General features: G+C 36.6%; 1 protein-coding gene across 3 annotated transcripts in view; it reads left to right on the forward strand.

Annotated features, from left to right (window-relative positions):
- The window catches only part of PHTF2 (putative homeodomain transcription factor 2), a 64192-nt gene that overhangs the window by 6371 nt on the left and 30068 nt on the right, over nucleotides 1–27753 (forward strand). Inside the window, exons 1-5 of one of the 3 annotated variants that reach the window (XM_056516281.1) lie at nucleotides 1161–1325; nucleotides 7413–7489; nucleotides 18803–18859; nucleotides 22255–22324; nucleotides 24814–24972. In XM_056516281.1, coding sequence (XP_056372256.1) covers nucleotides 7445–7489; nucleotides 18803–18859; nucleotides 22255–22324; nucleotides 24814–24972 — 331 coding nt within the window. In that variant the 5' untranslated portion in view covers nucleotides 1161–1325; nucleotides 7413–7444. Of the gene's footprint in view, nucleotides 1–1160; nucleotides 1326–7412; nucleotides 7490–18802; nucleotides 18860–22254; nucleotides 22325–24813; nucleotides 24973–27753 lie in introns of those variants that run through there. The other 2 variants (XM_056516284.1, XM_056516282.1) reach the window with 2 other exon arrangements.

Consider the following 27753-nt stretch of genomic DNA (forward strand, 5'->3'; position numbering starts at 1 on the left):
TTTTTTTTTTTTTCTGGAGTAGAAGCTCAGCATTTTCAGCTGTGTTCCTGCAGAGCAGTGGCTGTTATAAGAGACAGCAGCTTTTTCCAACAGCTCAGCCACTTCATGCCTCAGCTGCTTCAAAAACTTGCTGGATAACTATTTGTAGAACATGATGCAAACTTGGTGATTTAGGAGTGGTTTTCAGCTTCCTGACTGTAGTCATCAAGAAACCACAACTCTGCTGTGCCGTGCCTGGTGACAGATAAACACGTCTTCCTAAATACAAGTCAGTATTTCCAGTGAGCAAGATTTATTATTACTTTAAGAATCTCAAGAAAGAAGAAGGGAGCGTGGCATTTTATTTCAATTTATTTATTTTAGTTTTTAAATTCTTTTTTTTTTTTGGAGAGTTTTCTTCCCCCAAGTGTTTATTAAAGCAGCTATATATATCTATAAATTAAAAACTTGGTGTTTATAGAAGCTCTGGTCCTTAATGAAGTTGTTACAGTTGTAAAAGCAGATGTATACATGCAATATTTCAGGTATTTCTCTGTATAATGGGATATGTATGTGTGTGCAGAAAACAGAAATCCACCATGTGCTGGTTTTTATTTAATGTTTTAAGAAAGATACAGCATTTTCAGAAATGGCTTTAGATCCAGTGTGCTAACAGCAGTTACTGTATTTATTTGGTGAGAATTTTGAAACTGGCATCTCTTATGGTAGATAAGAAGCAAAATTAACTTGAGTATAGCTCCCTTTAAGGGCTTGGGTTTTTCTACTTTATTGAACAGCAGAATATGTTTAAATATTGGAAGCTTTTTGCTAATTTATAAATACTGCAGTGGCTCAAAAGTAAATGATGGGAGGTGTAGAATCTTGGACTTCTCAGTTCTCTCTCTCTCTCTCTTCCCCCCCACTATTTTTTATGAGTAAGGTATCTATGAGATTTTGTCATGTTATTTCAAATGGAACCATGCACCAGTTATGTAACAAAATTAGGAAACTTGCACAGATCTTAAGAGTGAGAGCAGAGATTCCAGAAATGGCTGCAGCAGTTGCAACAACTGCATGCAATGTTCTTTTACCAGAACCTGAAATAAATCTCAGAAATCCTGATAGTCAACATTTTGTTAGTATTTCAGACAGTTGTGTAATTCACTGGCAAAACAAGTATTCCTTGGGTGACAGTTATTTTGTGTGGCACTTCTTTGCTTCAAATATTGGTGGGTTTGCTGTGGAAGTGAAGATGGCTGGGTTGAGACTACTTCCAATGAGATTTTGAATGCTGGTTCTCACTACATGCTCTGTGCTTTGTCTGTGATATCTTCCTGCTTTGGCTGGTGAGTGATAAAGGGCATGAGCTTATAAGGAAATATGCAGCAGCAGAAGTAGGATCAGATGCAGTGGTTTGTGGGCAGAATACTGAGGCCTGAGAAAATATCAGCTTTTCAACTTCTGACATCTTACTGGAGGCACAGACAGCTTGAATATACTGCCAGATGTTTGTCTGTCATCATATATGACATGTTTGTTACATCTCTGTTCATAAAGAATAGGATTTGATATACAGCAGCCAGCACAGGCTCTGATTCATGTCTTATTGTTGCTGCTGTTGGCCTGATGAAACAGGCCTTCTCCAACAAAAACCTCCCAAAACAGGCATCTAGGGATGTTAATTTTTTTTTAATTGGTTGTTTGGGGGTGATTGTATTTTAAATTTTCAGGGTTTTTTTTGGGGTTTGGGGATTTTTTTTTTGAGATGGAGCGAAGGGCAGAGTTTGAAAATTAACTCTCCTGATCAGCATCCAGGAATGCTGGTATCCAGCTGTAGCAGAGTTTTTGGTGTTCCTTGGGGAAAGCAAGTATGTTAATTCCTTTTTATTTACAAACTCTTATGACCTTGGGCTGCAAGACAACTTGTGGGGGTTCTTGAGGCATGGCAGGAAGAGAACTTTTCATGCGGGTTGCTGGATATCGTTCTTAGGTTAGCAGTGTCTGGGGTTTTCTTAATTTAACTTGGCTTTTTTCCTTCAGCTTTGACTGCTGCAGGTTTTCCTAAGGGTAGCTGGAAAGAACATGATAAAACCTCCACTGAAAGGTGTGAACCTGGGAGTGACAAGTTTCTCATTTGCTTGTTTACAATTTGCAATTCTGAATTGCTGTTTTGAGAACAGTGATGCATAGATAAAGTACTTAAAAAGAAAAAAGAACAGTGAGTGCATTGCTTAGTATTTGATGTTCCCTTTCAAAAAGGAGATGTAGGTTTAATGGTTTATGTGTAATGCACATGAAAAGTCATTATTTTTTTGGAGCATTGCTTTAAGGCTTTCATCCTGTTCTTTGTGTTAGTGGCAGAACTTCCCTGGGTTTGAGTGGAGGAAGGATGATTCCTGGTAGGTTTAGTGCTGTATCTGCATTACAGGGGTACCTCCCTTGGTTTGTTACATCATGGCAGAAACAGCATTTCAGTCAACAGTGGATGCCTAATGTCACTAAGCTGTTCATTGGGCTCATTTAAACTTAAAGTATCAAGTAATGTCAGCAATTTGATGATAATGTTAACTTGTATTTTGATGTTGAACCTAGAAAATTGAGGGTTTTTCCTTTATTAAAGTTGTTTTCTGGTCCTGCATGAATGAGTATAATGCTTTAAGAGAGTGTGTGTGATACAAATGTTGCTTATAAAATTAGCAGTTTTGGCCATAGTCTTTACTGTTCTGATTAATTGTCTTTACTTACTCTACATGCCAGGGAATCTTAGTGAAATTTTGCCTGTGGTTGTGAAACTGTAATATGGAGGATCTAACATAATGGTAAAACAGTTCTATCTTGGAAAGCAGTTGAAACCAGGGTGTAGTAATCTCACGGCTTTATATAATAACCTTTTTAAAACTGCCTTAAATTTCCTGAAGGTACTAAAACTCAATGACTTTAAAAAACGTTTGAGATAAAAGAAACCTGTTTTGCAATTTTAATTCTGATGTATAATGAACATGCAACTTCATTGCTTCATCAGTCTATGAATTCTATCATCACTTGTTCTTCTATCATAACGAGTTGAGAAGGACACTCAAGTCTTGACTCAACAGCTGAATGGTATCCTGACCATTCAGGTTGGGATTGCTATAAAGGGAACAGGTTCCTTGAAATCTTTGTGATTCACAGTGTTTACAGGCAAGGAAAGCAACTATTTGTCTATGTGTCTTTGCTTGTGTTGTATTTTTAATTATGTCCGTCTACTAGTTGACATTGCTTAGACGTGTATATTCTTTTAGAAGCCTGGTGTTTTTCCTTTTTCACTGTAGTAGAGCACAATTTTATTCTGAACTTCTGTCAGTTCAGATTGCTTTAGACAGTCATTTAGAAATATATACATTTATGTCTGACTAGGGTCGCCAAAGACCTGCGGATATGAGTAAAATTTCTAAATAGTCTTTGAATTTATTTAAATTCTATCTTACTCAGTAAGCACTGCAGTACTGTGGGGCTTGCATGAGCTCTTAGCTACCTAAAGACATCTAAATATAAATTTCTGTGGCTTTTGAGAAACTGCTAATTTGATTTCAAGGTGTATTGTGTAACATGATTATGCCCTGAACTGGGAAATAACTATGAAACCTCACCTTTGAAAAAGGATCACCAAAACTAGGTAGTCCTCTCTCTTAAACTTTAGGAAAGTAATGAAGTTTTGATTTAAAAATATTGCTAGTTATTCATAGCATTAGCTGTGAGTTTGATGGAAATGTAGTGAAAGCTCTGTTGAATGTTAGAGATGTTGTGATCAAGCTTTTATGTTTGGATGCTCTGTTTAATCTCTGAAGCTGGGAGTATTTTTTGTGTTGCTCTTTAGTCTTCACCTAGTTAAGATTAACTTAATCTTGCTGTAATTACTCTGCACAGGACATTGTGCTGAGTGCTAAAGCCTGTCCTTATCCTAGATGCTGGTATGTGACACAGAACATGGAACAGAAGGCTGGGTCCAGGGAGGATGAGGGGAGAAACAGGCAGAAGAACAGACTGTTGTGCTTGTGTTTGTCTATCAGCTGTTTGCACTTGTTCACTTTTACCCAGTTGATACTGATGTGCCTTAGAGCTGGGCTTTTACAGGCTGACCTCAGGATCAATGTCAGCTGGAAACAAATGACACAGTGACTTGTATGCAGAGTTCTGAAACTGCTAAAATACTTAGTCTCCAGTCTAAGGTGTTCAGTGAGTGTGGGCAGATAGAGCCAGGGCTGCAGCTGAAGTGCTTTGAATAGTTTCCATCCACCCCTCACCCAGATAAGCTAGCTTCAGGCTGAGTCTATGAAACTCATAATGTCTCATCTCACCTCATTAAACCCCCCAAAACCTAAAGACAAGCTAAAAGACAAACCACAGACAAATCCCGGCTCCTGCAAGCAGAGACACTGTACAGAAATAATTAAATAAACATTTTCACCTTTCATTACTGTGCTGTCTCAGAAATGTTTGTGTAGCTCTTGAAGACAGCATGTGATATTTTCTAGTAGAGGTATTTTTACTTAGCACACCAAACTCTGTTTTGAGACATCCATCCCATGATTTTGTCATATTTACTTTTGTAAGCATGATTTTTGCATTTGTTTATGCAAATGTGTATGCAAATAAGCTTTAAATGCCATCAGAATAGATTCTATGGAGGATTTAATGCAGAGAGTTTCTTAAAAATATGAAAACCATGGATAATCTAAATAACAGGTTTGTTGATAGAAATCAGATAAAGCTACTTCTTTATATTTGGTTTATTTTTGTGAGGTAATTGTTTCTTGAGGCAAAGAATTTTTCAATTGAAAAGCTACTGCAAACAAAGGTTACTGCCTTTAAAATGGCTGATCCATTTTTAGCCATATTCAGCACAGTTCGAAGTCTTGGATTCATGAGTTAATGTTTGGTTTCCTGAAAAATCATTGACCTTGGAGAAAGACATCAAGTTAATGTAGCTGTTGAGGGAAAGGTTTCTGTCCAGGTTCAGCAGTTCTTTGCTGCTGATAATGAGTTGTTCCAACCTTTTTCTCATCCTGTAATTAGGCTGATAGGAAGTAGGGTGTATTGTATTTGAGAGGGTGTTATTTAAGAGGAATAAGGAGTTAAAGGTCCTCCAAGATGAGGTCATGAAGGCAGGGAAGTGAGGGTGTAAATGTGATCAGTATCTGTGTGGTCCCTTCCTGCCCTGGCACCTCTGTAGCAGAGAACTGTGATTGTGTGATGTAGCCATGTGTGTGTGGGGAAGGGTTTTATGTCACTTTGCAGTCCAGTGTAGCAAAGGGTTTTTAAAGTCAAGTTTAATTGAAGAGGTTTTCCAGTAAGAAGGCAAGTCCTATTGTAAGCTTTGTGTGGGTGGGAAATAAAGGTGACCAGTCTATGGGACATGCTAGGTTATATCAGAGTCTCTCTTGGACTCCTTCCTTTATGTGATAGTATTTTTATATTTATTATGCCAATGAATTCTTAATAATTGATAGTTGCTCTTAGAAAACCAGACTATTATCAGAAGCAAATAGATCAGAAACAATTACAGATGTTGACAGAGTCATGGCTGCCAGCTTTAACTGACTCGAAGTGATTTACAGGATATTTTCACCAGTGGAAAAATTGAGGTGTTTGCTTGCTTTGCTTGCTCAGTTGCACCAATTGTCAGTGTTCTGATATTTCTAGAATTTTCAATGACTGTCTAAGCTCTCTGAGACATTTCTTTCTCTTGAGTTGTAGTTTTATCTGAAGTTGTATAAAAGATACTGGATTTGCACTGTTAAAAATCTTAAAAATAGGTTTGTTTGGGAAACATGAACATGTATGGCATTATGTTTCTGAGAAATCCTCAGGCACTGATATAACATCAATCCATTTGTTGAAGGTTTGTACTATAGTGTATATGGTGTATGTCCAAACTAAAGGCAGTATTATTTATATCTTTTAAGTCATGTGCTGTATAAAATAGGAGTATGTCCATTCACAAATCAGAGAAGAACCAACAAACAAATGTCAGTGCAGAACTGAGTCTTTTGGGTCATTTTAAAAGGGATAGAATCATACTGAGTTGGAAGGGAGCCATAAGGATCATCACCATCTCCCTGGCCTTGCACAGGACAGCCTCTCTATGTGGCCCTCCACTGGATGGTCTCTTATAGCTGAAAGTCTTTTTGTGTAGTGCCCAAAACTGCCCCCAGCACTCAAGGTGAGGCTGCCCCAGCCCAGAGCAGGGAGGACAATCCCCTCCCTTGCCCAGCTGGTGATGCTGTCCCCAGGACACGGGTGGCCCTCCTGGCTGCCAGGGCAATGCTGACTCACGTTCAACTTGCCATTGACCAGGGCATCCAGGTCCATTTCTGCAGCTTCCCTCCAGCCTCTTGTTCCCCGGACTTTACACACAACCAGGGTTGTCCCAAGTGTAGAATCTGACACATTACCTTGTAGCTAATACCTGCTTTAGAAAAACAAACCCAAACCCTGAATTTTTTCGTGATGAATAATGTACAATAAAGTGTTGTGAGTTACTCTAATATTTAAGTCTTTCATAAAGACACTCATTTTAATCTATTGTACAGTTTTGGTTTCCATCCTGTTTGTTGAATGTTGCATTTTTCTTTGCCTTTCTTATCTGTGTAAAAGCTGTAAACAATTGTCTTTATATCAAGAGGTAGATCCCAAATAATCTTTTACTATAAAAACTCCCTACAGGTTAATAATTCCTGCTTCCTTTTAATGAAGAAACATAAGGTGTAGTATTATTGTTGATACTGACAATCTTATAGTAAGTGTATTTCTTCTTCCTTTTTTTTCCTTAATGAACTCTGGCGAATTACATGAAAGAAGACTGTAAAAATTAGTTTCAAGATACAAATATTTTACATAGGCTGAAAGTTTGGGTATTGGTCTTTTTTTTACGCTGAAAACTGATTAAGTGGCACCATTCTTCCTTGGTTTTCTCTTTTTGACTTAATTTTGGTCTGTTGTTTTCATGAGGGTATTATGATTAGTGAAGTTCTAGCCCTAACACTGTTTTCTTCTCCAAGTATATCTTAGTCTATTAATTTTTCTTGAATTTTATGACATAATTATTTCTGGACTTCATAGTACTGTGTTGGGCTGATTGGGCTTAATTTATCAGGGGAAAAAATGCTGTAATATAACACTTGTGAGGTTCCTGCAAGAAAATGACAGATCATCTCTGTGCAGCCTGTGTGTTTTACTGGGAAGGAAGGACAAAACTAGGGCTTTTGATGTCCTGTAGCAGCAGATTTGTAGTTTTTTTGCCTAGAGGGGAAAGGCTGAACTCTTAGTAAAACAGAAATGAGGCAATGTGTAAAGTAAATACAGTGATTTGCAGGTAATGGGAGTGTTTCTGCATTCCCTGTTTGGCCTTCATAGGGAAGTGGAAGTAAAGTTCTGTCTCTTTCTGTTAACAGCCTAAAATGACTCTGTGAATTCAGTGGAATAAATGGCGTCCAAAGTAACTGATGCTATAGTTTGGTACCAGAAAAAGGTAAGATTTCTATTTGTTTTTATGGTGGCCTATTGTGTTTGTGTTAATATAACAAATATAAAATATAACAAATATAAAATACTTATATACTTGTTAGCATTGCATGAGAGTGAGTAGCTTGAAACTTGTCTTCCATAGGTAAATAAATATTTACTGACATGAAATAGCTTTTGGTCTATGCTGAAAACTGCTTACTCCCTTGGTTACCTGTGCTCTGCAAAATACCACTCAGTCGAGTGTTAATTGATATACAGGAGAATGTTGTTTCTATAGCACAGAAAAAATTGCTTGTATTTAAGTAGACACTAAGAATTGAAACAAATTTTCTGTTAGTAACAAAAAACCTGTGTGATAGGTACTCAAAAGTGAGTCTTGGCTCTCTGTGGTTTAGTAAGTTTCTGTGCGTTAGTGTTTCCCTTGGGTCTGTAGCTGCCTTTTGGAGAGGGTACCTCTTGTCATTAAGCAAATAATGGCAGTGGTCTTCAAAAGAGAAATTCTGGTTAGCTTCTAGCAAAGCAACAGTTACTTTATAGAAATAAGGTAATACAGGTCTGCTTTGTTGAGGTCTTTACAACAGTGAATTAAATGAACAGTTGGAAGAGCAGAAAAATTAATTTTGCTGACTTAATTTATACCAATCATTCAGTTATGTATTAAAAACTTGAAAATAATTCACAGTTTAATGATGCATTTTTTGGGTTTTTCTTAACCGTTTGCTCTGATCTGGAAGATGACTCGTAAAAGATGTAATGTCATGACATTCAATGCAGGATCTAATGGAAGGGAAAAGTGATGTTGATTTTTACCTGCTTCCACTCATTCTGTCATACACTTAATGCACTCACTGCGTAGTGATGTCAGAATAATGAAATCCAAACACCAAGCTGTGTTTGCATTTGCTCTGGCCAGGATCCCTTGGTGCAGGGTGTCAGGTCCTCCTCATGTCTCTGAGGTTGTTCTTGTTGGTGATGATGCTATCCTGTGGACAGATCTTTCATGATATTCAACTTTACATATAGATGGACCTTTGATGCAAGAGCCTGCAGAGTCTCGAAATTTTAAGTGGAGTTCATGTTTGTTGTCTGGTTGCTTTTGGTCTTGTTGTTTTGGGTTTGTTTTTTTTTTTTCCTCAAATACGTGTCTGTTTTCTTGTTGGTCATAGATTAAAAGGAATTGCACATTTGATATTCTCCAACTTTCCATTCTCTTGATGTTAGGAAGGCAGGAGGGCTTACTGTGGTGTGATTTTACAGAGGACAGGCCTGATCTTGATCTAAACAACCCATTCCTCAATTTTACTTTTCCCAGGACACTGCTCCTAACAGGATTACTTGTTATCAGTACATGTCATTCTTTTAACCCTTGTTCTGTTGTTTTTTCCAATGATTTCACAGGTTTCCATTTTTTTCATTCATAGTAAAACCAACATTTCTGTGGTGAATCTCTGTAGGCTTTTACAAAGGTCTGCTTGTCCAGGAATTGCACAGTGTCTTTATGGCAAGGAGTTGTGGTGAAGTGACTTCTGTTACTTCTGGAGGGGCTGAACTGTCTTCAGGAGGGATAAAATCATGTATAAACCAGATGTTAGTCTTTTCCCTGGTGTGAACAAAATTGAATTACAATCCACATGTGGGCTGAGGTCTGCTAAATGAGCAACTTAATGTGGCTTTAGTATGAGCAAGTGTCATGTTTGAGACAAATGGCTGTATTGCAGAAAAGTTGCAGATGTTCATGTGAATTCAACTGTACAAATTGAGGATTCTCCAGGATCCAACCTTGATTTTGCTAATTTATTTATTTAAGTCTATTACATGGCACAGTATTTTTTCGCCATGAATTTGTTGTTTAAACCAAAGATTTCAATTTGGGGAACAGAAATAGTTGTGCTAGTGTTCAGTTGATACCAGATTTTTTTTTTGCCTTTGCTTATGTTGTCAATATACTGAACTTTGACCTGTTATTTACTTCCAGTTTTAAATTTTAATTTCAGTTTTTATTGTAAGTGTCATAGTTGTCCCACTGATTAGATCTGACTCATCACAGCTGTAACTGCAATTGAAAGTGGGGAGGGAAATGTGGCACATTCTGGCTGTAGAAGTTTGTTTCTGGGGCAAGGGAGAACCAGGATTGCAGTCAGTATTGATCAAATTGATATTATTTGCCTCTATGATGAAATGAGAAAAATAAGCTGTTGTTTTGGGGAGGTGTTTTTTGAGATTAATAAATTGGTGTATGAGTGGTTTGAAAAAGAACATTAACTTCTGGTATTTCTAGTCATACATGACTAAGAAGCATTTGAGTAGATTGCGGGTGTATAAGAAATACTGAGCTGATAACTTGCTCCTTGTCTTTCTTAGTCCTTAGTTTTCAATTTTAATGTGTTTTAAAATATATTTCTTTCATGTGTCTCTCCACTGAGTTTCAAAGGCTGTTTGGTTCCCAAGCAGGAGACATTTTTACATCTCTTCAATGGAAACAGTTAAGCAATTGAGCTCTTCCAACCCTACTTTAGGCAAGTTTTGCAAACAGCATGTTTACTCATGACTCATACTATTGTCTGAAATTGAGCTCCTTACACCAGGATGATTTAGTAATACCCTTAATTGTTTAAAAGGTCAGACCTTTTATTATGTAAACATGTTTTTCTGTTTTGACAATAGATTTACTCTGCTTTTATTGCACTGGAGCTCCTTATTACAGTATTGTAAAAATACAGTAATCAATTCTGAATTATTTTAAGCTGGACTGTAAGATTTCAGAGTGGTATTACAGAAGCTTGGTATTTGAGATACAAGATTGCATGGACACAGTTTTAGTGCTTCCAATGATTGCTTCCATTTCCCAGCCAGTACAAATACTTTTCCAAGGCATGAAATGTGCTAGATACAGGTAGGCTCTGTAGAAATTAAAATAAATGAAACCTCTGCTGTGTTTCTTGATGCACTAGGGAGTACAGTGCTGAGATACTTGTGTGACAAAGGGTTTGTCTGGCTTGTCAGCCCTGGGAGCTGCCCTGCTTCTTGCAATAAAAGGGAGTGGCAGCAGTGTCTGCATCGCTGTCTGGAAGGGTTCCAGGCAGCTACTGAGCTACCACTCACACAGATGCACCACTTGGTTAATAGCATTAGGATTATGTCTATGTACCACAATACTGAAATTGCTTCAGCTTGGCAATTGATTAATTTTATGGAGAATGCCATCATAGTGTTTCCTGTGAAAAAATTATGACACCCCACACTTACTGAAAACAAATTCAGTATCTGGTGGCATAACTTTTGCACGATAATGATAATAAATATCTACTTGAAGTATTGCCTGAGTAACAGTAACTGATGTTAAAAATAATTAAGTTATGAATAGCTTAAAATACTGCTTCTATTGCTTCTTTTTGCATTAATTTCTTATAGTACTTTCAAGTTTTACAGATAATAATAGACGGAATTTTTGGTCTGGTTTCCAGTTTGGAGAAGATATGTAAATTTACCTTAGCAACTTTCTGATTTTCAATACCTACAGAAGCCTGCTAAAATGGGAAACTCTTTCTCCTGCAATATTACCAACAAATTTGTCCAATTATGTTGTTCCTTCTCTTGGGGATGGTTGTAAGGGAAGGCAGAATGAAACTTAATGAATTGAGGCTGAATTGTGCACCTGATTGCATATCGGTTAACTTTGCCAATGCAGCTTTCTGCTGATTTGGGTGTCCCTTGGGTGCAGCTGTTAAAGGGCACAATAAAAGAAATTAGATGTTTTCTCTCACATGGCTTTACAGGGCAAAATTAGAGCTCTGATGGCATTGCTTTAAGATCTTAACATTCAGTGTTTTACAGCTCATCAGCCCAGGATTATACTTGCCTATTTAGATTGATAGAATTGCCTGGGCTGGACGGGACCTGAAAATTCATCATGTTCCAACCCCCCCACCGTGGGCAGGGACGTCTTCCACTAGAGCAGGTGGAGCAACTCAGAGCACTTGTTAGTGAAGGCCAAGGCAAAAATATGAATACCTCAAACTTCTCCATGTCCCTGGTAAGCAGCTCTCCTGTTTCTTTCGACAGAGGGCCCACATTTTTCCTAGCATTCTTTGTCATCAACAAACCTGTAGAAGCTTGTTTGTGTTGCTCCTGAGGTCCCTGCCCACATTTAACTCTATCAATGCTTTAACTTTCCTAACCTGGTTTTTGTATTGTGTTAATAATGGAGGAATTAAATGAAAATTATATCCTACCTGATTTCCTTTTTGGCACTGAATTCACAATGCATTATTCACCCTGGCACCAAAGGCAGTTTTTGCCAAATGGGCAGGCTGTATGGCTATTTTACCTAAAGCTTTTTACCTAAAGAAACTGCATTTAAAAACATCTGACTTCAAGTGCAGAAACTTGACAAGTGTTGGAACTGGCATTTGTCAGAGCACTGAGGAAGAAAATGTATGTTCAGAGAGAGTTTCCTTCCACATTTGGTACGCAAGTAGTTGCCTGACCTAGTGGAGATTTACCTTCAGTGCCTTGTTTGGTGAGGCAAAACTCTGGTTCCTGAATCAGGTGCAAAAGATCACTCCAGCTGGGGCTGTGGCTGAACAAAGCAGGTTTGCATTTTGCCTGTCTCTAGGCTCCCATGCCTGCTTTGCCTCCCCATAGACTTTCATACATTTATTTAATGAATTTGGTCAGGAAACTCATCCAGCTAAAACTAAGACTGGGAGTCTACAAGGAGATGAACCTCTCTAATGGCATGGGAGCAACAAGATGAAATCCCTCTGTCTTGAGAAGGGTTCTCTGATTCTTAAATTGTTTAATTAGGCCTTGTGAAATTACAGCCTAAGATTTTCTTTTCTTTTTCTGCATGATCTGGTTGATCTTTTTGCCACCCAAACAAATGCAGGGGCGACAAGGAAAACATGCTATGGGAAGTGGGAATGATCAGGGACATAAGGGCAATGCTATTCTAAAATCCTAGTTGCAACACCAGTAAATCTGGTGGATTTTCAGAGGTCTTCAGGGAATTATACTGAATAGTGAGCCTGTCAGAGTGGTTTTCTTTTCCCAGTTACATCTTGAGGCTGTTTTGTTTTGTGCAAGTAAGCTATCAATAAAAAATAAAATGTTTCAAAGGTCTTAAATCCTTAAAGATTGGAGGGTAGCTGGGCATTGTTAGCAATAGTGTAGTCATGCACTTAGCTCACCTCAGCACCCAGGATGCTGTGTCTAGCTTTGGCTATTCCTGCACTCTCATTTAGTTTAACCTGCAAATGGTTTCTAATTGTTCCTCTGCATGTAGTTTTTCTTTATGTTTAATTGTGTGATGAAAAGAGATGTTTTGTGGTTTTTGCAGCTATCTTGAAATTTGTAAACCGTTACTCAGGGCAATAAAAAATATGGCTGGCAGATCTTAAGAAGAATTAATCTGTAAAGAATAATTCAGAAAAACCATTACTATGTAGTTGATAAATGTTTAATTAGCTATTATTGGACTCTGAAAGGGATGGTATCTCTAAAGTAAGCCTTAGTAAAATTATTGTTCAGTGAAATGGCTGTAAATACAGTGCTGTTGCAGTTATTGGCTGAATTTAAGTGGGTCATTAGTTGGCAATTCGAATAGTTAATAATAAATAATGCATTAAAATTTTGAGTTGCTTGCTTAATTTTACTCTAAATAGCTGATTTCTGCTCTCCCTCTGGCACCAAACAGGGAGAAGGGAGAGATACTGGGATATTTTAAAATCAGAAGTAGCAATTGTGCAGTTATAATTCAAAGCTCTGTACCTTAGGATATAGAACCTTAATCCCTTCACTGTTCTTCTCCATTTCACTAAAAATTACTAAACCGTTTGCTGTTAACAGTGTGCAGCTGTCATATAGTGATTTCTATCTATGGTTTATTGGCTAAGTTTGTCTTAGTTTAGTTTGTTCAGTCCACATATCCACCCTTGAAAATTAAAAATATCCAGAAAAAAACCCATTCAAGACTAGAAATCTACTCCAACAGAGATAATTATACTGCTGAGCTACTAGAGTATAGCTTTTACTACAACAGGGATCAGTTCATGTAAGAAATAAACCGTGTTTAAAATAACTTTTAATAATCCTGTTCTAAGTTTTGAGAAAATGAGACATATTGTAAAAATTAATAATATTGCCTATACAGAAATTATTTATATATGGATATCTTAATACTAAAATTGATACAGAAAATCATACAGTCATTTAAATTATGTTGGACTGTAGAAGTTAATAAAGCATATTAGCTAATATTTTAGCACTAAATATTTTAAATAAGGTGTCAGACAGTCCAAGGAAGCAACTTTGTTATTTATTTACCAAACTCTAGATCTTACATATTTTGGATTTGTAATACTGTTGTGATGTCGCTTGTAAAAGTGTTCAGAGGTTTTAAACTGCAAAGTTTAGCACACAAATTTCATTACTGATAAACATTCAAGTTTTAAGATCCAAGAGGAAATACTATGTGTTCTTAGAATTATAATCTTTGCTAGTCTGCTTGGTCATGAATTATAAATGCCTCTTGAAATATTGATCAATTCCATTAGAATCAGAAGGGCCTTGCAAGTATTGGGCTACAGGTTGATACCATCACTACATTAGCTTAAAGTGAATATCAGTGTCATTCACAAAGCTCAAATTCAATCTTGATGCACACGTGGCTTGTTACGAGAAAGACCCTGGGAAGAAACACTGTGCAGTGCTAAAGCCCTTTCCAGTGTGCTTTGAACTAAATATTGCTGTTTTCAATAGCTTAACTATTTACTTAAGCTAATTGCTATTGCTGTTATAAAACCAGACTGTATAGGTGCCAAATTTCAGAAGAAATTTGATCAAATGCTTCCTGACGTATTTCATTGGGAAAGAGTAAGTGCAGTTATTTTAGATAATTGCAAGAGATGCACATATCTCTTAAACCAGAAAATGTTATGAGGAGTCTGCACTTAAAAAGGATCTCAAATTTATTTAATCTTTCAGTAAAAGAGCGAGCTTTATCGAGATTGCCAAATGTGTAATTGTAATTTCCTGTGCCAAGTCACATACAAGTTAGGGTTTTTTAAAAAAATGATTGCTTGTGAAAAATTTTTTCTTCAAGAAAACCCATTTGAAAGTTTATTATACCTTGTTAATTTAGGATGTTAAACACCTGCTTCTCTGTTGTGAAGGAGTGGCTGCAGTTTTCAGTTGTATTTCATTCCTTATATACTGGAAATTTGTATGGGTGCTTGAAGAATGGTTGCTAATTCTGCAAATGCATGAACAAAGAGAATCCCTTTTATCTTCTTTTCTTGGTATTTATTGAGGCGTGGGGTCTTCAGAACTGAGTGTTTTAGAGGTAACTGAGTTGGAATGCTGGATAAATTGGCATTGAGGAGGCCTGGGATGCATGATTTGAACCATGTGTAAAATAACATCTACTACTTTATCTCCTTCAGCTACAAGTAGGTTATTCCACAGTTTTTAATACCTGTAACAAATTACTGACAAGTTTCCTACAACAGGGTTGTTTGATGCTTGGTGATAAAGTTGCATTTCAAAATGAGGCAATAGGCTTGTTATCTAACGTTTTGTTAATTTTTTTTCTACAAAGTCATAATAAATAAAAAAATGCTATAGAATACAACTTTGGATTAGATATTTAATAAATTAAATTAGAATAAATTTCTATGTGAAATCAATTTAAAATTGGGATATTATGTTTGTTTTAAGAACAATTTATTGACGAGCTGTTACACGAAGAGTCTTGTACTAAGTCTTTAAGAGATTTTAGAAGCTTTTCTTACAGTTGTGTAGTTAAAAATGGGACCATTTTTTTGACCCCTGTGTTTTGTACTTTAAATTCTCTCCGGAGGCTGGTGCAGAACTTGCAGCTGTGAGGGATGAGACTCCACGCACAGTGGGTGGGTAGCAAATAGGTTCTGGAGTTGGTCAGTGTGTTTCTGTTGGCAGAATTGCTCCAGCTAAGGGAGCTTGAATGCCTGGTGTGCAGAGGAGCCCTGGGACAGCTGCACCTTGAGGGAAACCTTGCTTTGATCAAGTTTTGTGTATATTTAAATTACTCAGGTTCCATCCTGATCTTATCTCTGGAAGGTTATTCCTTCCTTTTACTTGCTGTTAGAGCTTAATTTCTTTGGTGCTAGAGTAGGTGCTAGGCTTCTTTTCCATGTCCTGCAGGTATGTGCAGTTGTAAGGAAATACATGAATAGCCAAGAGCCTACATTTGTTTTAGATTTACATTAGATTTAACATAAAACAGAATTCAAATGCAAATACTTGTAAATCAAACTCTTTGAAGCTGGAATTGGCTGGTGCACTCAGTAATTTAGAACTAGGAAGGTTTAACTTAGTATTAACTTAGTATTAACTTACGTTCTTCAATTTATTCACAAATTATGGTTTTGATTTTAATTCATAAACGTGTCTAACATCTCTGGTAATCATTATATGTTATAATTTAGTTGTAAATGAAAACATACTTCTCAATGAATTCTGCAAGACACATTTCACAAACTCTAAATCTGCTTTCATGACATAAAGGAGAGAAAAAAAAATTAATGCCTGTATTTTTTATTTGCCTTGTTTCAGTAAGATTAGTTCTTCCTATTTTAGTTTAATGTGGGAAATGAAATTTGCCACTATCTAGTATGCTAATTTATAATGATGCCTTTGTTTTCATGTACTTTGTTCTAATACATTTGGAAGAGAAGTGTAGAGGGATAACTTATGCAGGTGGTGAGAAGGAAAGTTGAGTATCAGGCTGGAATTTGGTGTGCTGAGTGGCACACACACCTGCTCCCTGAAGTGCTCCTTAAACTTTGTTAAAACACCAAGAGGTGATGTGAGATAGGTCAAAAAGAAACCATGTGAGAGATTGTAATGATACTCTCTGTCTGTAATTCTCTCTTCCACTCCTTTCAGTTTGCACCAGCATTTCTTACTGAACAGTCCTTGGATGTGCTTGGATGTCAGTAACTGAGGTTGGACAGATCCACTTCTCCAGTAAAAGAGTTGCAATGGACTCTGTCCTTTAAAGTAGTTCTGGCTCTCTTATTTTACCTCCTGATAGAAGAATTGCTTTACAGGCCAGCGTTAAATGAGAAATGTGAATAGCAAAATCTCTGCTTCTTGTCTTTTTGTAAAGATGGAAGCTGCTGCCTAAAGAGGGAAAAGAAGTATTTGTAGGAAAGTATAATTGAGATTTTAAATCATTTAAATTCCTTGTGTCAGATGTCTTCTGGGATCTGTTTCCCAGAATTCCTTTAACAAATGGTCTGTTATTTGTCTAAAAGAACACTGTTTTAAAGACTTTCAACTCTATACCAGTTTCAGCTATGAATGGAATTATGAATGGAGTTTGCTTTGCAGCTTTACTGGCACAAAGGTTTCCTTCCACATTTGGCTCTTGCATAACAGAGATAGATACAGACTTGGATCCCCCTTTCTGTCCTTGTAGAAAGAAATTTTTTGGAAACGGGGAGGGGAGGGCACAATATTACACAGCACAAAAATTTCACTTGGGGCTCTTAGCAAATTTAATGAAAACCAGAAAGGCCTGAGATTTCATTTGAAATGTATTTAGAGGAAAAGCCAGAACAATTAGCTATAAATTCCTGGGTGGAGTGGTTATTCAATATAGTGACTTTTTAATTGCTGGCTGTTATCCAGGTGAAGTTAGCTGTTAAACTTTCCTTTGGTTTTATTACTGTAGTAAGTGCTTAATTCTGCCCACTACTGTGCCTGACTCCTTAGTTATTTTCCACAAGTTTTTATTTTTTTTTCCCAAATGCGAGGTGTAAAGTATTTATTATTATCAAACAGCCAGTAGATTGTTTCTTTTGCAAAGTTTTAAAGTAGCAAACTATAAAAATTGTTTAGCTCTTATGAATGGGAAATATTATTTTAATTTGGGAAAGAGTAATTCAGTTTACTGTTCTCACTTTCAATCTTAGATATGCTTTAGAATTTACTACTCTAAATTCAATTTTTTCAATGTTATTTTTTTCCCACTAATTGGTCAGGTTTAGAGGCACAGAAGATGCCTTTGGATTTCTTTGTTTATGTGGGTGGTTTTGTGTTGGTTTCCCTGAGTATTTTTTTGCATTTATGTTGGATCCTTGGTTAAAAGATCCTTTTTAATTAAGAATGACGTTTTCTTTTTTTCCTTTCATTTATAATATCTAAATTAATGCTGAGGGCTGAAATACTAAAAGAAAAATGAGAACAATGTTTTCTGGTAAAGGTGTGTGCACTTGTGATTGGGTCTCTTCTGTCTGCTGCAGTTGTGAACTGGAAGGAGGAGTCACAGTCTTGCAGTAAGATTGAATTTATGCAGGTTTGCTCAGATGATGGAAGTTTTTTCTCTCTGTCAGGTGCCTGACTGAGCCGCTTGTCACCTCTGCAAGCAGGAAAAGGATCTTAAACTGCATCTGTCTCTCTCTCATGACCTAAAAGTGATCTTACACTTCTCTGCTCAGAGTTTGTGATCTGAATCAATCCCCAGATGCACACGATTTATGTATCTAGGTAGAACAGCTGGGATGGCAAGGCTTTAAAATTGCTATAGTAAAAGAGATTATTATTGCTGATTATTACCTAGAAATACTGTTTGTGTAGAGTTCAAAGCAATTTATGATCTTTGGTAACTTACAAGACTTGAATATGCTTTCTCATATATTGACTTGTTCTTGTCACCATCTTAAATCCTGAAGTTTAAGATTGCCCTTCCTCTAAATATCTGACAATGAGTGGGGATAAGTACTATTTCATGATATTCTTTGGGTTCCCCCTGGGCTATAAGCTGGTTGCTTACCAGCCTGACCATATATCTGCTTGCTGTGCACTGTTAAGAGATAAAGATCATCTGGCTTTAAAAGCGGGTAGAATGGAATGGGAATTATAGATGGTTGAAAAAAAAAATTGGATGGGAGTATGGGTTCAACTAGATGTGCATATTTCTTCTGAAGTTATCTGAAAGACCATGTCAGTGTAGCTGCCATAGTTCTGCTCTCTGTCATATGGAGGCTGGAATCCTGACCTGGGGTGGGAGGGATTGTGGTCTTCCCAGTGCTCAGGCTTGCACAAGTCTTGGGATGAGGCGGGGGCTGTGTGAGGCTCAGTTCTCCTCTCTATCACAGTTCAATTACAGATTAGCTTGATCTTGTCCAGCCAAGATAGCATGGGAAAGATAAAAACTTCTTGTCAACTCCCCAAGGCAATAACTTGCCGGCTTCATGCTTCTCTTGTTGAAGGTTGATTTGATTTTGTTTGATCAATGTCTTTTAAATCCTAATGTAGATTTTTTTCTTTTTAGATTGGAGCATATGATCAACAAATATGGGAAAAATCAGTAGAGCAAAGAGAAATAAAGGTAATAATACAGCATTTAATTTTTTTTTGTTGTTGTTGTATGCTGAAGTAATCTACATTGTATGTGGTGGAATTTAATACTAGTAAAGTAAAACTAGACTTCTGGAGTGTAACGAAATGTAACCAGCATACTATGCTCTATTTATTTTATATAATTAATAACTCTGCAGCATTTAGTGTGATGCATCTTTCTGTACCTCAGTACTTTCTTTTTTCTTTTCACTTATCTTAAGGCAGGGCTTAGTTGTGTTAATACCTCTGTCTTTCACTTTTCTTTGTGATGAATTCTAATGTCAGTTATCTGAGCTCTCTTTGCTTTCAGTTAGTTACCTTATACCTGCAGTTTACTTTCCCTCCTTTATGATGCTGTCATTGTTTTGTACAGTTTATTAGACTGGTAAGTACCTCAGGCTTTGTTTCTCTGAACAAGCAGTTTAACAGTGTTCTGTGCATTTTGGTTTAACTAACAGTACCATCAGTGTCTGCCACATTGCTAAATCATTTTGGATATAAAGGAATCAATCCTATAGGTAGTACTTATATGGCTTATATATGAATACCCATTATACTAATTTAGTTAACATTTTCTTGCAATTAACCATTTTTTTACCTCCAACACTGCATGGAAATACTGTGCTATTTCTGCATGAGTTGCAAGGTGTTGCTATTACTTAACATCAGTAAAATGTACGTTGCTTCAGTTTCCTTGGGGATGGGTTTTTTTACTCCCCAGTACTCAAACAAAACTGTATGTGGGGACTTGCTTGCCTTCTGTGGGTATTGTTACTCACCTGAGCTACAGAGTTTTTGTACAGAAAAATACACACATTAAGTTGAACCCCATGGTGTTTCAGCAGCACAGCTGGGCCTGGGGTTGCCTGAAGGGTCCTTCCCATGGCCATGAAACCCTGTCACAGCCACGAGAGGAGTTCATTAACTGCTGTGCAATAGCATGTTCTTCAAATAGTTACTGCAATTAGTGCCCTGTGCTGACTGGAAGTAGCATCTTGTTTGGCTCAGGAGTCCAATAACAAATTGCTTGTGTTGTCTGAGTTTGGGTTGACTGAATTGCAATTCGGGTAACACCAAGGCACATGACTAAGTTCAGGTATTATGCGTTAGTACTTTAATCTCAAAGCTCCTACAGTGATTTGACATTATAAATTTAGAAATAACGTAATAATTTGTAAATTAACTTCACTAAAATTCTGAAAAATTCTTATATTTTAGTAGAAAATGCATTTCTCTTACTACAAATTTATAATTTAGTTATAACTGTAATATTAAGATCAATTTTAAAATTTGTGTAAAAGAGTTTTTGCAATAATAACAATTACTTTTAAGCATTTTTATTTAAACCTTCCTTTGTTAATGCTTACCTGAAATGTGTTTGGTGCTGAATAGAAATTATATGAACTAACTGTATGGGTCTGGGCATTATAAAACATTGAATATTTTTTAAAAATAACCCTAGTCTAAAACACTGCTGTTTTTCGTGTGCATTAGAGATTTGTGATGTATTAAGAAAGTGTAGAAATTGCATCTGAATAAATGGAATGCTTCTACTGTCTGTGGCAAACAGTTCAGGAGCCAACTCGGTGAGGTCCATGGATGCTGAAAGTACTATTTGACCAATGGAATTTTTGAAGAATGAGTCACCATTTCTTTTCCTCTGAAGGTTGTGTCAAGTTGTACTCTTGTCTTAGTTTTTTCAGATTTCTTTCTTTAACATGAAAGTATAATTGGAGCCACAGTGGTAAATTTTTCCTAGGATTGAGCACATGTATCTAGGAGATTATTTCTTCCAAGAGGCACATCTTTATTTAGACTTTCAAGAGAGCTCTTATGGCCCATAAGCACTAATACATTTGAAAATTATTATATCATTCAGCAATTTTTTTTAAGCTTCAGTTTTCTTTATGAAATGGAGTGGCTCACACAAGATTCACAAGAATCTGTAGCTGATTCTAGAATTACAGTAATTTCCAGTTCTAATTATGGGCTTCTTTTCTCATTCCACATGAAATTACTGCATTTTTAGGACTGCAGTTCTGTAAAAATCTTGCATTATAAGGTCTTTGTAGTCTTTGAATTTAAAATGCAACTGATTTCTCTATTTGTCATTCTCAGAGCATATTTCTTCCTATTCATGTTTCAGTTCTGTATATTAATTTTTTTTTGTTTGAAGCAAACTCATTTTTCTAATAGGCACATTAGATAATGGCTACATATCTCGCTTGTTTGATTTTTTTAATCTTTATTTCTGCATGAAAAAGAAATCCAGTTTAATTTAGATGTGAGAAATATTTTAAGTTGCATTCAGTTGAACATTTTGCTTGATATTATTCTTACGAAGATTAACACTACCGGATTTCACTGATCTGTCTCTCATTGACAATAATTTCATTTTTATGTTTTCGTTTCCACTTAATGTTTACATTTTAGTAGTGTTTTTACACGTGGATGAACCATGGCAATGGTAGAAATGTACAGTTTACCAATTTAAATGCTTTTTGAATGAGAGCAGTTAAATGACTTTCATAATAATTCCATTTATATCCTAAATATCTTTTGAATTATTTCATTTTACTATGTATGAGTTGTATGCTTTGATTTCGTTATTGTCTAATGTGACCAAGAACCTAAGCTAAGGGGAGCAGAATAAACTCACAGCTGTCTCTGAGACTTGAGAGTACAGCATCACATTTTTAGCATTAAAAACAAACTTGAAAGCTTTGCCAGAGAGTCTGGTTTTTCAGTTGTGGAAGATGCTGCTTCTAAAAGACAAAATAAGCTTGCTTTTCTTCCTGCTGCATCCGTGTTGTGTGGGATTTTTCCCTTCCTTTTAATTGGCTAATCTATATTTGCTACTGAGGAAAAATTCAATATTTTTCTAGAATTTGGAGTTTTGAGAGCTTGCTGATTAGTGGCTCCTGCATTGCAACGTGATTTGCTGTCTGGATTTGGAGTTAAGGAGTTGCAACATAAGTGCTTTGTGAAAGTTGAGTTAGACATCTAAGGAGAAAAGAGAATCAAGAATGTAATTTGTTGCAAAAATTCTGAATAGCTAATAGACATGTATTACTAATTATTGCAAGTGTGTGCATACATTTTCTGCATAATGCAAAGCCATGAGTGCCTGTTTGGAAAATAGCCTGGTGAGTCAGTAATTGGTTGAGTTTTATATAGATTGTAAAGTGTGTAAAAGGCATCCATTGTGCATTGTTATTTGGAATGCTTAATTTATAGTACTTTAGATCTCTGAAGTTGACATGTTTGTCTGAATGTTCAGAAGCAGTATAGGTTAAATGCAATTACTGACCACATAGATATTTTTGTCTTTTGTAGTGACTGTGATCTGCATGAAAGTATTTTGATAGTATTTGTCTATTGCAGGGTTTGAGAAACAAACCAAAGAAAACAGGACATGTGAAACCAGACCTCATAGATGTTGATCTTGTAAGAGGTAGGTTCTGAGCTAGAAAAAGCTGAATTTCTCAGTGTTAAAGTAACAGCCATCCTGTGTCTTATAACAAAAGTGGATTAGTAGGTTTAAAATAACACCAAATGAAACAAAACACAGCCAACCCTATGTAATTCTTCCCTAAAGCAGATGAATAGAAAATATTGTTAAATAATGATATTAAGATTAAATTGACAGGTTAAGGATTTAATTTAAGTTTTGTTGTATAGATTTGTAAAAAAAAAAAAGTAATTTGTGCATTGTCTTTTATCATTTTAGAGTTACTAGTGGTTAAAAGTCTCCTACTGCCATGCATTTAGACTTTTTTCAAGTCTTCTGACATCTGCAGGGAATGCTGTGTTGAAGTTTCTGGAGGGTAAAATGTGTATAGGCATTGATTTTTTCTTTCCTGTTTTAAGTAACAATACAGCAACAAAAGGTCAGATGATATGAGACTTTTCTAAAAGTCTTTATTTAGTCTTAATTTATTCTTATCTGTATGTAGTTTCCCTCATGCCTCGTGAAGGCTTGGGAGAACATTATCAAGTGTTTTAATCCATGAGCGCAGCAGCCAGCACAATCTCCTGTATCCATTCCAGGAAGCCAGGTAGTGGCCATAGCCAGGAAGCCACTTTGGGCAACTTCACACCCAGTGCTGGCCTCTGGAGGCCTGCTCAGCCCCTTTCTCCCCGGGCACTCAGCCCCTTTCTCCCCGGAACTTCACCCTTTTTCTCCCTGAGGCCTCACCCCCTTTCTCCTGGGAGCTTCACCCTTTTTCTCCCCGAGGCCTCACCCCCTTTCTCCCGGGATCCTCACCCTCTGCTCGGAGCTCTGTCCTTGCCAGGAGTCGCTGGGGCTGCCGGCACCACGGGCACACAGTTCCCCCAGACTCTGCATTGAGAGCTGGTGCTGACACTCAGCCCCATGTCGGTGTCCTTGGACACAGACACAGAGCAGACAGCCCCTGGCCCAGCAGCCTCTGGGGAGTTTAGGGAGAAATCAGTCCAGGCTGTGCTGAGCAGCCCTGTGGCATGGCCAAGCAAACAGCGCTCTGGGCAGTGGCTGTTTGTGTGACCAGTCCTTTTTATCCTCTTACCCCTCAATTTCACAGCACTTGTTCCTCCCTGAATTGCCCAAACCCTTTCTTTCTCCCACTCCTGGATTCTTCCCTAAGTGCCCTGTAAGTGCTGTGCAATCTGAGCTCCTTTGCCGTGGCATCCCTTTCCCTCTGAAAGATGGCTTGGAGAGCTGCTCCCAGCATGGTGAGGGTTCCCACCTGGGCATGGGAGTCATGGCTCTTCTGGGACAGCCCTGGACTGGGCCTGATATGGTGTTCATTCATCCCATGTTTGGATTCCCACCTCCTCTTCTGCCTCTGTCCTGCTCTGGCCTCACAGAGCTGGGCCTGAGCTGGGCTGATGGTTCCGGTGGAGAGTTTTGAGAGGAACCCTGGAAGGACCCCACAAAATATTATTTGGGCTCCCACTTCCAATTTTCTTTTTGAACTCCTCTGTGATTGTGCAGATAAGATTTCCTCACATCACCGAACACTATAACTTTTTTTAAATGGGGATTTGAGAGAAAGAAACAAAATCAAATACTTAATACTTAAAAGAAACTAAGAAACAGTGTTAGACCTTTTCGGTGCAGTGATGTACATAAATAGCATTTAAATGATTGATGGATATATAAGTTGGCATTAAAGTAGTTTCAGGCAGTGTTTTACCTGTGCAGCACAGAGCTCACTAATGCCAGTGCTGCTTGTAAATGAAATGGGGATGGTGTAGCAGCAAGCAGTAGTTACCCTTCCAGTCAATAACTGTATAATTTAAGTCACATCCCCATTAAGTAAATTTTACAGTCTTCTGGCTGGGAAGAAAAAGAAATGGAGAGATAAGGGAGAGAAAGGACGTTTGAATGAGAGAGATAAAAAATGGTATAGAAGGAGACACAAAGATAAATTATTCCTTGGGTGGCTTCCCTGCTCCTGAGACTAGTTCTCAGTTGGACAGATTCACTTCCCAGCTTCATTCCATTTTCCTGAATGGAATGGCTGGTGCAATTTACAGATGTTGGTATTTTAGATCCTTTTTCTGTGTTGGGAAAGGACTGCTGTGCCTGCACAGCCATGTAGTGTTTTCATGAGACTTGTTGCTTCGTATCAAGTTTCTAATACCTCTGTGAAACAGAAACATTTTTAATTGATTTTAGAATAATTTTGACATGGCAATGTTCTGTCATTCAAACATTCTGAAATACAGGTATTTGCAGAAGTTCCTGATAATGGCAGTCAAGAAGGCATCAACTATTTATGCTGTATTTGGATTGAGGAGGTAGTTATTTAAAGGAGCAATTATTAAGCGCAATTGTTTGAATAAATCTTGTACTTCTACCATTTCGTTATCCTAACTACTCTGCTATTGAACAACTAAGGTTTCTATTATAAATAAAATAAATGAAATAAATTCAAATTTCTTTTCTTTTTTTTAAAGGATCTGCTTTTGCTAAAGCAAAACCTGAAAGTCCTTGGACATCTTTGACCCGCAAAGGAATCGTGAGAGTTGTTTTCTTTCCATTCTTCTACAGGTGGTGGCTACAAGTGACATCAAGGGTCATTTTTTTCTGGCTGCTTGTTCTTTACCTTCTCCAAGGTAGAGTTGGATTACAGCATCAGCTTGGACTGATTGCCTTATTTTAACCATATGGAAGCTGCAGTGCACTGCTTGGGTAACTTCATGCTGTTAAGGTCTATTCCAGTATTTTCAGAAAATACTGGAATGGCACTGTCCCGAGCATATGTCTCTTGGTTAACATTTCTTTTACATATATAAAGGATGCATAATGAAAAAATTAACACTCCTCACAGGCTTTCTTCAGCATTTGGCACATGTTAGTTTGTCACACCTGAATATAACTCAGGTTTTCAGGACTATCTAATTCAGTTCAGTACAACTGTTAACAAACAGAACTGTCAGTTCACAGTGTTTGGTGTATTCAGTATTGAGTTCTAGCAATCTTTGTGAGTCTTAATTATATGTGATACATAAGAGGAAAATTAGAGAGGAATGTAATGGAGTGAGTCAGTGTCTATCAGTATGAAAGTCATCAAAAAAATAGGTTTTTCAGAAGTTTGTGCAACAGATCTGGAACAGAAGGTTAATGAAAGTTGGGAGCAATAGAAGTACCCTGAGAAGCTAAATGACTAATGAATTTTTCACTGAAATCCAATTAACATGCAATATTACTTTTTCAAATTCACCATCTGTCGTCTCAGTTGTGAATCATTGTATCATTTGGAAATTTTAATTAGAACAATATATGGAGTTAAAAAAAAAAGGCAGTACCTCTTCTGTGGTGATGTTATTAGCAGGTATAAAATTAATCTCACTGCTCCAGTGCCCCCAGACCTGCTGTACTGATAAATACTCCTCTGGCCTTCTATCAAAAATTTTTCTTATCCCCATTTCTGAGATAGATTCCAAATTTCTGTATGGTAAGAGATTCCATAGTGTTATAATAATGTTAATCTTGTTTGTAGTAATATAGATAGTAAAATATGTAAGTTGTGGTTGGTTTGTTACTATGTTCATGGATGTCTTAGTCTGAGAAACATCATTGCAGTCATTTTTTGTTCCTATTTGTAAATTTATTTTTAAAAAAACACTTAATTTGTGATGCCTCCATAAGACCCTAAAAGTAGAGAAATAGTGAGACAATGATTCTGAGTGCAAACAAGTTTTTAGGACATTAATTACAGAGCTTTCATATAACTAGCCCTTTTCCTCTCAGATTTCTTAGGGTCTTGAATTTACTAAGTTGTGATTCGAATGAATCATCATTTCCCTAATCCATATAGTCTGTAAGATGACAAAGTATTTCTGTGATTGTGAGTTAACAAATAGAAGGAAATAGTGAATATTATTCCATATTACAGTATAATCCAACTATTTGAAATACTTGATATTGAAACTGTGCAGAACTAGCTGCAGATTTTTTATAGTTTTTGAAATAAATTAAAAGACTTACAATATACATGTAAGTAAAGTTAAGTGGGCTTACTTATTGGGAACTATTTGAAACAACCCCCCCAGGCATTTATATAGAGGTTTTGCTTTTATTTTACTCAGAAAGTGTGCTTAGTTATTAATTTTATATAGGGTTGGTAAGGCAGTGCCAAAACATCAAGAATCCATTATGGAAGCTAAAAAATAAAACATCTCAAATTCCAGTGGCCATATTTCTGCCCTGAATCTGGGTTTTCTATTGTATCTTGGACTTTCTGTCATCATGACAGATTCTCACTGACATTGTTGTTAAATAGTCTGACTATATTTCATTTTTATGTGTTCATAATTAAATTAAATAATTTACCTTAAGTATTTTCTATAGATTTATGAATTGCATTACTTGGAATTACTGCTTTAAATTTGATTAGCTTTACCAAGATACTTGCTAGCATTTATGTAAATCTACAGAAAAAAACTTGTCTATGGCTCTAGATTTAAACTCCAGGTTTGTTTGCATTGGTTTCCTGTAGTGTAAAGTGATTAGCACAATGTGTGATAAGAGAACAACAGAGAAATGTTTTATGCTCAAGGTCATGAAGTAGGCCAGTGACTTAAGATATAAGTAAAACCTTTTTATTTTGCTTCCTTATCTATCTAGTATATAGTAATACCTTATTTTTAACTTAAATGTTTTTATATTCTAATGGGAAAGTGCAAACTTAGAGCATTTATTGTGTATTTCTTAACTATAAAGCAAAAATCTTTAATAGTGATGTAATGGTTGTTTGTTGTGGTGGTGAGATATATAAATATATATGTGTGTGCATTTTTAAATTTGGTATTAAAAATATTTCCAACCTTTAAATGCTTTAAAAATAAATGCTTGTTGGTCTTGGTCTTTCTCTGAGGCAGCTTTTTGTTCAATGTGTTATTATTTCATTTGTGTCTATTTTACAAAATAAGCCAATGTGTTTAAGAAAAGCAGAGATCAAAATACTGTAAACACATAAAGAAATAATTGAAAATGCTGTAAGAAATCCTGTTCCAACCACTCCTACCTAGCTGTTGGTAGGAGCAATTCTTGGATAACCTGAACTAGAGGGTATTGTCACACTGTGCAGAAACAAATTCTTGGATTTCTCTCCCATCTTACTTAAAAAAGATCAGAAGATTGGCAATATTTTTCTAAATCTGTGTGAAATGCTGTGGTAGAAATCTGCAATCTGCAGATTTTTGCCTTCTGGAAAATTATTTCTTCTAGACAGCTCTGCTTCACTTGATGTTTTTAAAGTAGCAGTAGTGAATTTTAAAATTTCATGCAAATCATTTCACATGGATCTGTGGAGCCCTGTGTTCTCAGAAGTATGTGTTTATCCAAATTGTATGATAGGAGCCAAAATCAGCTCCTTTACATTTTATACCTCA

The sequence above is a fragment of the Oenanthe melanoleuca genome, chromosome 1A, assembly GCF_029582105.1.
Source record: "Oenanthe melanoleuca isolate GR-GAL-2019-014 chromosome 1A, OMel1.0, whole genome shotgun sequence".
NCBI classification, from domain to species: domain Eukaryota; kingdom Metazoa; phylum Chordata; class Aves; order Passeriformes; family Muscicapidae; genus Oenanthe; species Oenanthe melanoleuca.